This window comes from Leuresthes tenuis, unplaced genomic scaffold, assembly GCF_036924035.1.
Source record: "Leuresthes tenuis unplaced genomic scaffold, fLeuTen1.0.hap1 SCAF_2, whole genome shotgun sequence".
Taxonomy (NCBI): domain Eukaryota; kingdom Metazoa; phylum Chordata; class Actinopteri; order Atheriniformes; family Atherinopsidae; genus Leuresthes; species Leuresthes tenuis.
Window position 1 is genome coordinate 3,267,813 of NW_027325356.1, and position 11,831 is coordinate 3,279,643.

At 40.6% G+C, this 11,831-nt stretch overlaps 1 protein-coding gene across 1 annotated transcript; it reads right to left on the reverse strand.

The window, feature by feature from the left end:
- Positions 1-707: 707 nt before the first annotated feature.
- On the reverse strand, positions 708-11,589 carry LOC140301433 (uncharacterized). Its single transcript, XM_072379872.1, has 13 exons — positions 11,454-11,589; positions 10,868-11,079; positions 6,975-7,112; positions 6,617-6,734; positions 6,029-6,215; positions 4,677-4,818; positions 4,414-4,569; positions 3,961-4,016; positions 3,312-3,487; positions 2,832-3,232; positions 2,643-2,739; positions 1,067-1,292; positions 708-988 (listed from the first exon to the last, which is right to left on the reverse strand). The coding sequence occupies exons 1-13, from the start codon at positions 11,574-11,576 to the stop codon at positions 783-785; spliced, it is 2,238 nt and encodes a 745-aa protein (XP_072235973.1). The 5' UTR covers positions 11,577-11,589; the 3' UTR covers positions 708-782.
- Positions 11,590-11,831: the final 242 nt, after the last annotated feature.

Here is an 11,831-nt window from a genome sequence, read left to right on the forward strand (position 1 = left end):
TCTTAAAACAACAGGCAGCAGATCGTGTGACTAAAAATGAGTTTTAAACGCTCCTCCTGGGGGTTTATTCACTTTAAACTTGTTCTAATCGCTCACAAAGCCCTCAGTAAGTCCTCCTTCCTCACCTTATTTCTCCTCTGACACATTCCTTCAGTCATCATAATGAGATTAAATAGCTGCAAAACTTCCATTATTTCCATTTACATCAAGTCCAGAACAATCCAGTAAGTATAAATAAGGGTCTTTTACTTTTTCTTTCATGCAGTGCTCAGTTATTCATATTCTATCCCTGTTTTAATAGGTAATTTAACACCTGGCCATGGCACAGCAGGTAAATTAGCCTGAACGCTGTCATTTTAACAATGAGGAAATAAAGAAATAATCTGACACCTTCAGGCAATCCCACTGTTTGTGATGATGGGAAATTAACTTTACAAGGCTGAACTAACAGAATATTTGAACCCATTAAGCTTATCATGAGATAATGACATAATAAACCCATTACCACAAAAAAAATCTAAAGATAATGATGGTCACTCCCATGCAAATTAGACTGCTCCATTCTCATAAAGTTAAAACCATTTTACTACCAATGTTTTGTCTTTATGTTGCAAATCCACAGATCTGTTTGTATGTTTATAAAAGCTTCATATCAGTTTTAAATAAGCATTGGATTGTATCTTTATCTCTTTACCTGAAAGCACATTATGTAGCTTGTATGAGAAGGAGGAAGGATTAACGAATGCATGCAAGCTCGAGGGAGTGCTGGAGATTAACTGAGTTTAGTTCTCAGAGTCTGATTCTATGAGAACGTTGCAATCTTCTACTTTTCTCCTCCTGTTGTAGTGGCGAACAATCACAGCCATCAACACAAGGGACACAATGAAGGCAGAGGCAAAGACCACAGTGCTGATGTTGGATGTTAAGACCTCCTTGAACCTCCAACCTCCGCTTGATCTGGTGTCTGACGAAAATGGTGGATTATTCACTGAAAGACAGCAAGAAATAGATTAGTTTTTAGACAGACGGGCGGGAAGGAGGACGACCAGAGGGGTCGTGGTCTTACCTGCAGCGAGTGTGTCACTCTTCTTCTCTACATCCTTCTGGTCTGCAACTGCTCTGGGGGCAGCTGGCCCGACAAGCTGCAGGGGACCCTGGGTAATGTAGTGTCCATCTGTTTGCATTCTCAGCCCTCGTCTGCGTCTGCGGGACGGATCCTTTAGACATCCCTGAGCACATCTGGAGAAGGGACTCCCAGGTTCACACAGGATGACGGAGCATGTGATGTACACCTGCAGGGTGGCACACGAGAGTGCATGGCTCAGAAAAAGAACATTTCTAACTGAGGAGTTCTTTCAGGGGTAGAAATGTGGCATAAGAAACCATTCTTTACTCGTTCTGTAGCAACTTGTTGTGTCAAAACCACGGAAATGGATATGAAAGGAAGATGTTAATAACATGATCTTTGGTTTATTTAGAAAGCATCAAGTCCCACCAAAAATCATCTCAGGGGTCTTTATAGGGAAAGAAAACCAGCTCAAGTTCAACTAAATTCAGACCAATTATATTCCAATTCATAGCATTTCAGTCCATGGTACTATACAGTACAATGGGATTCATGAAATGCCAATTTGTAGAGCTAAAAAAACGAAGAAATCACATTTATTATTTGATTTAATCTCCTGTTTTGAGCATGCACAGGCAGCTGGATGGGAGTTGAGAGGAAGAGCTCCCTTTCAAAAGAGAGACGCCGAAGAAATGTGGCCATTTGCAGTCTGGTTGGGGGGAAATGTGCATCTTATCAAGGCCCACATGGACGAACCCATCTCAGGTCCTAGATGGCTATATCTTTAGAGATAGGGTGACAGAGTAGAGATAGGGTGCAGGCATAGAAGGAAGTGCAGAAAGATAAAGTGCAGAGATAGAGGGGGTAGGGAAGTACAAGGTAAGTGCTGGGATAGGAGATGCTCTCTGAAGAGCTGGGTTTTCAGGAGCTTCTTGAAGATAGACAGGGACGCCCCTGTTCTGGTAGCGCTCGGTAGGTCATTCCACCATCGTGGGACGACACATGAACAGAGTTTGGATTGTCTTAGGCGTGGTGTAGGAGCTGCTAGACGACAATCCTGGGACCAACGGAGGGACCCAGTTGGGACAGAAGCCTTTGCAAGAGCATTCAAGTAGATGGGAGCCGTTCCATTAAGCTCTTTGTAGCTAACATCAGGGACTTGGATCTGATGCTAAGGGCAGCCAGAGGAGCTCAATGAACAGAGGGGGGACGTGTTCTTTTAGGCTGATCCAAGACCAGACGCACCGCCGCGTTCTAGACCATCTGCAGAGGTTTCACAGGCTGGAGACCAGTTAGGAAACCAGTTAGGAAACCAGTTAGGAAACCAGTTAGGAGAGCATTGCAGTAGTAAAGGTGGGAGATGACCATGGCCTGCACCAGGAGCTGGGGGGCATGTTGGGTTTGGTATGGTCTGATCTTTCTTATGTTTAGTAATGCAAAGCGGCACGAACGAGCAACCGAGGTAACGGGATCTTTGAAGGTTAGTTGGTCATCAATCATGACACCCAAGTTATTAGCAACCTTTGATGGAGCAAGAGATAGGGATTCAGTTTGGATGCAGATGATGTTAAGTTACCTGTTCGTAGTTTCCTGTGAATTTGAAGGCTTGAACTTCAAAGTTGAATGACTTCTGATCAGATGGGTGAACTTTAACCGTTTCATCCTCTAAACACCTGAAATACAAGGAATTGTACAAGATATGGTGAATGAAAGACGAGGTTCTGCTTCTCGGAACATTTTTAATGGACAGAGCATCATCACTCACCCATTCTTAATGAGTTCATAGGAGATGGCGTTGTCAGGGTTGTCATCAGGAGTTGCTTTGCATGATTCAACAAACAAAGTCACATTTGGGAGTTGAGAAGAAGCTTGAATGCCCATATAAACCATTTCCAGCAGCTTGACCTGCACCGGGTAGGCGCTGGCCTCCACCTTATTTGTAAAGTTGCTGTCGCGGAATATCTCAAACGTGTAGCCGAAGCTGCCAAAGCTGGACTCGGTGAAGATGTAGTCCGACTTCTTGAGGTTGTAGTAACTGGAGATGCTGATGGTTTTGGGAAACTCGCAAGAGAAGTCGATCTGAACCGTCTCCCTTCGGATGATGACCTCGTAGGGCATTTCAAAGGAGTTGATTTCATTCTTGAAAACGATGAAGTCACCTTTATCCTGAATTCATGACAAATAAATTTGTTAGAAATGGAGTTGGATGAGAGGATAATTTCCACCCTGATCTATTTTGCTATACCTCAAATTTGGTGCCGCAGGCGCTGAAGGAAATGGTGCCAATGATGTGAGTCCCGTTGGAGGTGAGCGAGCACGAAGGGTCTCTCAGTTTCAGAAAGTTCTCGTCAATGTTGGGCATGGAAGCTTTCTCCAGAACCACCGTCATCTTGTTTGTTGAGCAGTGAACGGTGGCCTTGCCTGTAAATGACAACCACCATCATTTTTAACCTGTAAGACTGTAACGAACAACCAGGGACTGTTGAGCAGCTGAGATCTGGGATTCAGCAGGAATGGACACAGATTCCTGAGAAAAACTGCAGCAATAAGTGTCCCAAAGCATTAAAAAGTGTCATTAAAGGAAGCTGATGGACTCTGGAACAACTTTTACTGAGTGGTGATGCTTCAGATTCTGCATTTGGTTCAGTTTAAATGAAACCGGCCAGTGAAGACACAGGTTACTACACAGGTAGTTTCTTCTTTTTTCATTATTATTCTTGATTTAGTGCAGAGTTTGGAAGCTCTGCGGAGAAAAGGCTGCTTGATCCAAAGAGGTTTTACGGGGATTATGTCACAGCCAGAGTGTAAAGCGATCTGTGGCGTGACTGAATCCAGTTACAGATTGTTAAATGTGCAGGAAATTGCATTACCAGCGATAAATGATGACTACAAACCTTGGGTGATAGATGATTGGGTCACCAGGACAACAACACACCTCATCTCTGATTGACTTTGAGACAAAAGATAGAAAACAAATTCCAGGTAAGTGCAAATATGCAAAAATAAAGACAACACTGAGATTAACATCAATAAGAGAACCAAACTGAAGCAAAAAAGCTGGGACTCAGACTGTGGAACACATTTTAAAACCTTAGTTTCGTGCTTTTTTAGAAATGTTAAAGGGAATTTTTTGAATTTCAGTGAAACTTTCAGCCTCTTTATATCAAGCTGCATTTTCTAAACTTTTCCCTTTGTTTGCTTTGCTACAACAGACCGTAATTCCCTTTTAAAACGAGCTAATCATTTACAAAATGTCCTAATTCAGTAAATTCTGTCTCTTTAAAGGACGGTCCATTCTGCCAGCAGGAAATCATAATTTGGACTGAAAACACAGAAAAATCCCTCACGTTTCCTTAGTTTCTGCGGTGAAGCACACTGGGACGAATCTGTACAAGTCACTGCGCTGTGGCGTCCAGCTCAGAGTGACCTCTGCTTTCCCAGACTTGCCATCTTTGAACTCTTTGGTCATGTTCTGGGGGCCGCTGACTTGGAAGTCTTGGATACTTCGGAGAAATAAAGGCAGAGATGAATAAGCCGTGAAATAACCAAATAACCATGAGTGTGTCCATATCACAGGGTAAATCTGACAGGTATAAAGAGAGGTCAGTACGTGGCGTGGTGGGCCTGTGCTTCTGCAAACAGCTGGAACGTCTGACCCACAGTGGCGTGAAGAACATCGCCGTGTGAGGGCGTCCTGGACAGGAACATGGGCTGAACGTGACCGGCCTCGCAGTTTGGAATCGGAGGAAGAACTAAAACACAAACACAGATTTTATTCTTTAGCTTCTCTCTGGGATTTCATCCCATCGGCGTCTCATTTCATGCACGTATTAACACAAAGTTTAGTCATATTAAACTTTGTCTCTGTCACGATTTACGTTCTGTTTCATGTCTTGTTTCGTCATTTCCTGTTTTATTTTGAAAATCCCTAACTTTCCCCTCTTGTTTCAGGTATCTTGCCATTCCTCTTGTGTCAAGTGTTTCCACCTGTTCCCCTTGGTCCCTCATGTGTTTCCCTTGTTGTCTCCACTCATGAGCCTCATTACCAGCCTTACTTCGACCCACAGATTCCACGAGCCTGCAGTGAGCGATTCTCCTGCAGTGCCATCTTGTTTTGTAATTTATTCTTGTTCTTAGTCATAGTTTATTTATTCTATACGGTAAGTTTCTTAGCCTGGTTTGTTCCTCCGTTAAAGGAGAGCTTTAAGTTATAGTTAAATTTCATAGAGCCTCTGTTTTGTAAGAGTGCTTCCTTTGGTTAAATCTGCCTCATTAGGAGAGCGTGTCTTTGTTTGGTTAAACTGTTCATAGCGTTTCTGTTTTCCTCCCAGTGTGCAGAGATTTATGTTTATTAACTTTCATTGCTGCGCTCATCCTCAAGGAGAGGTAGTTCAACTTTGCCCTCTCTTGTAAACTTTGTATTTGTGGTTACAGTGGAAATTGGTCGTTCTTTAAAAGTATCCTGGCTTGGTCACACTTCTGCAGCGCACCACCTCGCCACAGGGGTCCCCCAAGGTTCAGTACTGGGACCTCTTCTCTTTGCCATATACACCAACTCACTGGGACAGATTCATCCAATCACGTGGCTTCTCATACCAATGTTATGCTGATGATACCCAGCTCTATCTGTCATTCCCACCTGACGACCACACGGTCTCAGCCTGAATCTCAGACTGTCTCTCTGACATATCAACATGGATGAAAGCCCATCACCTCCAACTTAACCTCCCAAAAACTGAACTGCTTGTCTTCCCAGCCAAACCATAAACATAAACATAAACATAAATAAATGCCTCCAAACGGTGTAACGTGGACTGTTACAGAGTAAACAAGATGGGAATACTCATCATAAGCATCCAGTGTGATGAGACCGTGGCTATTTCAGAGCAGAACATCAAGTGAATGCCTGCTTTGGTCAGACTTTTTGAGTCTTTCAGCCTATCAAACATTGAAATGACTCACCCTCCATTGAGAACTGCAGCTTCACTTCACAGAGAGGCGTTACGGTCTCGTTGGAGGGCTCCCGAATCACAGATGTTCCATCTGCGTAGGTCAGAACGATGTTTTTGGTGGAGTGGTCCTCCAACATCAGCTCGAACACGTGGACACCGGTTTGGACAGCACCTGTGCTTTTCAGGGTGCACTCAGTCTGGAAGGAAACGGAGACTCGGGTGAGGAGGACTGACACATTCCTGCTTCCTCTCACACTGATCCTGGTAAAGATCGGCCCTCCGAGTTCTTAGATTACTGTCAGAAGACAGGAAGTGACTCTCTTTTCTGTATTTTCTGGCTTACAGCAGGTCCTCATGTTGGAGTTTGGACTCCCAAGAAGCAAATTAACTTCTGATTTCGGTGACAGAACGTTTCGTAATATCGACAAACATAAATATATTTTACGATAAATATCACGATATTACATAAAGGCAACTATTCTGTGAATCTGCACAATAAGAGACGGTTTTATATCCAGCGTTGCACGTTCATTGCTTGAATACCGGATCGTTACAGCTCCTATAGATGCACCATAGATGCGTAATGATCATGGATTACCTCATCCAGGTCAAAGTTTGCAGGCACCGTGGCATCTGCAGCGAAGCGACATCTCACTTTATCTCCGTCTGGATCGTGAGCCAGAAGACGAACTCTTGTGAAACAGTTCTGAGGAACACTGTGTGAGAGCACAGAATACCAGTCCTCTTAGAAGCAGTTTGGCAAAGATTTACAGCATCGGTCGATATAATCTGCTCAGTAAAAGTTGCATCCTTTAAATATCCTGGAGTTTCCGGTTTAGTTTAGTATATTTATCCAGGATCTATTAATTGTATTTAAACAGACAAATAATGCTGATTTAAAAAAAAAAGGAGAGCAAACTATTCTGATTTTATGTTGAAAAGGAGCAGCTTTGTACCGTAAAGAAGACACGGTTGTGGTTACGGGACATCTGTTGATGGCGTGGGTGTCGGACCGGGTTCCCAGGTCCAGCTCGGCGTGAGTCGTCCAGTTGGTTCTTCCTTCAGCGTTAGAGACCCAGCAGCAGCCCGAGCCCCTGAAAATAAAGAAGTGAGACGTGTTCATGCTCAGAAACCGGCGCCACTCTTCCTCGTTGGTATTCAGCTCTGACTGTCTGTGCACGCTGACCACAGTTCAGAGATAATTCAAACTCTGATGGATGAAAATACTTCAAACAAAGCAGCTGTTCACTCCAGAAACACATTTATTTATTGATTTATTTGTTTTTTTATTTGTTTGTGTGATGTATACAAAGTCAGGTTAAAACTCATCATAAAACATTTATATTCATGTTCTTTTCATCTTCTCTTCTACAATATTCTGTTGTAATTAAATGTATTATTAAACCATTATTAATATCATTATATCTACATATTTGATCATAATTATGATAATAACAGCGCTCACGTCACGTTTAACACAGTGAATAACAACTGAAGACCTTTGAGCTTATTTTAGACTTTAGGGAAAGCTGCATATTTATATTTAGTTGTATATTTATATGTTATATTTATATTTTTTATGTTATATTTATACATTCATATGTTATATTTATGTATTTCTATGTTATAATTATATATTTATATGTTATATTTATATATTTATATGTTATATTTATATATTTATATGTCATATTTATATATTTATATGTTATAATGATATATTTATATGTTATATTTATATATTTATATGTTATAATGATATATTTATATGTTATAATTATATATTTATATGTTATAATGATATATTTATGTTGTATTTATATATTTATATGTTATATTTATATATTTATGTTATATTTATATATTTATATGTTATAATGATATATTTATATGTTGTATTTATATATTTATGTGTTATATTTATATATTTATGTTATATCTATATGTTATAATGATATATTTATATGTTATATTTATGTATTTATATCTTATATTTATATATTTATATGTTATAATGATATATTTATATGTTGTATTTATATATTTATGTGTTATATTTATATATTTATGTTATATCTATATGTTATAATGATATATTTATATGTTATATTTATATATTTATATGTTATAATGATAACAGATGCCAGAAGAAGCTCAAACAGTTTAACTGAAACTACAGAAAGTGGCAGAAAAAATTATTTCATCAGCGTGATGTGAGAAAATTGTGTCCATGTGGAAGAAAGATGGCAGCTGATCCTTTCTTATCCATCTTTTTCTTGGGTTTGGTGCAGCCTCCTGCTTCAGGTCTTTAGTTCAGGAACAATAAAGCAAATATCTTTACTGTGAGTGAGTTATTAGACAATGTTTAAAGGTATTTAAATAAAGATGAGTCTCTAACAGCAGAAACATGGAACTATTAAAGGTCACGTCACCATTTTGACGAGGACTTATTAAAAATATGAGGAAATGACTCGGCTTTAACTCTCATTATTGTCTTCTCGCTTTGTTCTTTTACATTTTTGGTTGTCACTGAGGCAATTAAAGCTTGTTATAACAAAAACATTCCCACAACATGATTATAGCTGCGTTCTTTCATGTTTGTCAGAGTGTGACGGTAAGCAGAATATGAATGAATGAATGGCAGCAGCATCCTGACACCAGAGCAGCTGCCAGGAGGACTTCACCTAACACCTGAGCTTTATGTTGCAGGTTTGTAGGCAGAATAAGACGATGCAGCCCCTCAAATCTATTTACAGAAGCTGCTCATATGGACTTGTAAAGGTTTTTATTTAAACTTTGTTTAACTGTCTTTAACAAGGACAAAACAAATAGATTTTTTTAAAGTATTTGATCAATTGTTTGACAGATTAATTGTCCTCTTTCACATTGTTCCACAAGTATGTGGTGTGGTGGAACGCAACTGTTGGACCGGTGTCTTTGCCTCCGGAGCTGCAAAGTTCATTTACCCCGAAGCAGAACTCCACCCAAATTCTGCTTTAAAGAAGGAAAACCTTCAGCGGTAGAGCAGCTTCTCGTCACTTTTTCATGGGTCGGACTCATCTTCCTTCATCTATTTGTTGAATTAAACTTTGTTTTATCGTGTCATCGATCGTACAAAAATCTTCAGCTGTGGAGCAACTCATAATCTGAGAATGCACACCTGTAATGAATCAGCTGAATGAGCCAATCACGGTACAGCAGTCAGACCCGTCTGCTGCTGCCGTCTGACTCACAATTGATATCTGCAGCCCCATTTCTGTCCTCCTGCTGTGACACTCATCACAATAATTTATGTGCTGAACAGACGTCGTATTCAGTCTTGAGCAGCGGCGGCTTTTTGAAGGGCAGGGGTGGAAAGAATAAAAAGAGCACATATAAAGCGTCCTCACCACTGTAGAGGGCAGTTTAGCACGTGTTTTGGCTCCCAAGAGGACAGTTTAGCACATATTTGACTCCCAAGAGGGCAGTTTAGCACGTATTTGACTCCCAAGAGGGCAGTTTAGCACGTATTTGACTCCCAAGAGGGCATTTTAGCACGTGTTTTGGCTCCCAAGGGGCATTTTAGCACGTGTTTTGGCTCCCAAGAGGGTACTTTAGAACGCATTTTGGCTCCCAAGAGGGCACTTTAGAACGCATTTTGGCTACCGAGAGGGCCCTTTATCACGTGCTTTGGCTCCCAAGAGGGCAGTTTAGCACGTGTTTTGGCTCCCAAGAGGGCAGTTTAGCACGTATTTTGGCTCCCAAGAGGGCAGTTTAGCACGTGTTTTGGCTCCCAAGAGGGCAGTTTAGCACGTGTTTTGACTCCCAAGAGGGCCCTTTAGCGCGCATTTTTCAACAATCGGGCCACAAGGGGGGCAACCTCTTGCTGGGCCTCTTAAAAGCTCTTTGCAGAAATAAGAGTATTCTCAACGCCACGCCTGGGTTTCTTTGCCGAACCTGCTGCTTATTTTGTTATTAGTTCCCTGTGTACATCTACTCCTGGTTCTCAGTTAGTCTTTGTCGGATCATTGGGACGTTCATTCCTCATGTTTCATTCCTTAGTTTTCTCATACAACACCACTGCTTTTGAACCTTTAATATTTCATACGAAATAAAGGTGTCTTTGGTGAGATTTTAAGTTGAAAAAAAAACTTGAATCGATTCAAAATGTGAGGTTCTGAAAGTGATGATAAGTCACACATTTTTACATTATGTCAATGACTGAACTTTTGAAGTTTCGTCAACGTTTTCAGTTCATTCAACTCAGCGATGAGTCGTTTGGACAAAATAAGAGGAACATGAATTCTGATAAATACTAAAATGTGAACAAAAGTCAAAAGAAAAAAAATCAATTGTATAAACTCAAAGACAAAGGTAAAGAAATGTGATTAAATGTCCCGACTCGAGTTTGATGCCTTTAAAGTTGAATTTTTCAGAACGTTTTTACCACAGAAAGCAGAAAACGTTCAGCCAACGTTTGCCTTTAGTTCTCTGAAGGTTAGAGTGAACATTAGGAACATTTAGATAATGTTCATGACATTACATTTATTTAGTGAACCAAAAAACAAACTTTCAGGGGACGTTTCTGCAACTAAATAACAAGATTTCTAAAATGTTCTGGGAACCAAAAGCCCCATGCTGCTCATTCACTTCCACACCTTCAGCATTTTGAGGGACACTTGATCTGCATTTTATTTTTATTTAACTTTTTAATCCATCAAGAAAAAAATCCACTGAGATTAAATATCTCTTTTGTAAAGAAGTCCTGTCCAAGACAGCAGAACAACACGATGAATACCAGAGGGCCCGATGCCTGCCTGCCTGCAGAAAGATGAATGAGAGGAGCTGGCCTCTCGTGTTCTGGACTCACCTCAGACTAAACGTTGTTCTGTTAGTCGGGAAGGTTACCGTCGTGCGTCCCTCAGACTGGCACCACCTGTCCTGACCTGTGCCATCCTCATCCGTTTGCAGGACGGCCGACTTGTCAATGTTTGTACACACGCCAGCCTCACATGACAGGGATTGGTTCTGGTTCTGGTTCTGACAATCGCTCCGACCGTTCTGTCTGTGGTAGTAGGTCACCTGCAGGATTTGAAAAATAATAAAAAAATAATAATTTATACATGCATAATTCCATATTTCAAGCACTTTGAATCGGATTTAAGTTGCAACGGACACAGTTTTGATAGAAAGTGTTTGATCTGGATGACACAGATCTACAAAACTTGGCAAGAGACTCTTCATCTTGTTCTTTTTACGTTCTTAATGCAGGAAAATAATGCCTTGTCTCTCTGATTCTGCTCGTTAACACAATGATTTCAGAATGTTTAAGCTAAATCCAGGTTATTACACTTCACAGCCTGTAAAGTATCCTGTGAAAAGATGTATTTTGTTTGATAAAGTGCTGATAAGTCTACATGTTTAAAGAAGGTATGAAGGGCTTTAAGGTACCGTACCGTAAATGTTTCATCTTTTGTCTTTCGTGGAGCCACGAAACTGATGCTATCGCCGTAAAAGCTGAGAGTTGAACTTGTCCCAGATAAAGCGAACAGAAGTAGAAGAACTGCACCTGCCTCCATGATGCCTCACTGAATGTGCTTGTGCCAAACCCTGAACAGTCTGTTTTGTAGTTGAAGTATGAGGAGGCGGTTCTCTTTGAACCTTTACAACAGGTTTAACCAGATCTGGAGTGACGTATGACCACTTAAGCTGTTTTTGTTTAAAAATAGGCAAATATTGGTGACATCGTAAAGCTGAAAACAATTAAAACAGTCATATATATAGAAAATATACGAGAGACGGTTTATCTGGGTGGTTCCATTTTGTCTCAAGTT

What these genes read in the sequence shown, in the direction of transcription:
- LOC140301433 (XM_072379872.1), bottom strand. Translation starts at nt 11,576, where the DNA reads ATGGAGGCAGGTGCAGTTCTTCTACTTCTGTTCGCTTTATCTGGGACA. An exon ending in GCACAGGCCCACCACGCCAC is followed by an intron (nt 4,570 to 4,676) that starts GTACTGACCTCT and finishes ATTTCTCCGAAG; the next exon opens with TATCCAAGACTTCCAAGTCA. An exon ending in TATGAACTCATTAAGAATGG is followed by an intron (nt 2,740 to 2,831) that starts GTGAGTGATGAT and finishes CTTGTATTTCAG; the next exon opens with GTGTTTAGAGGATGAAACGG.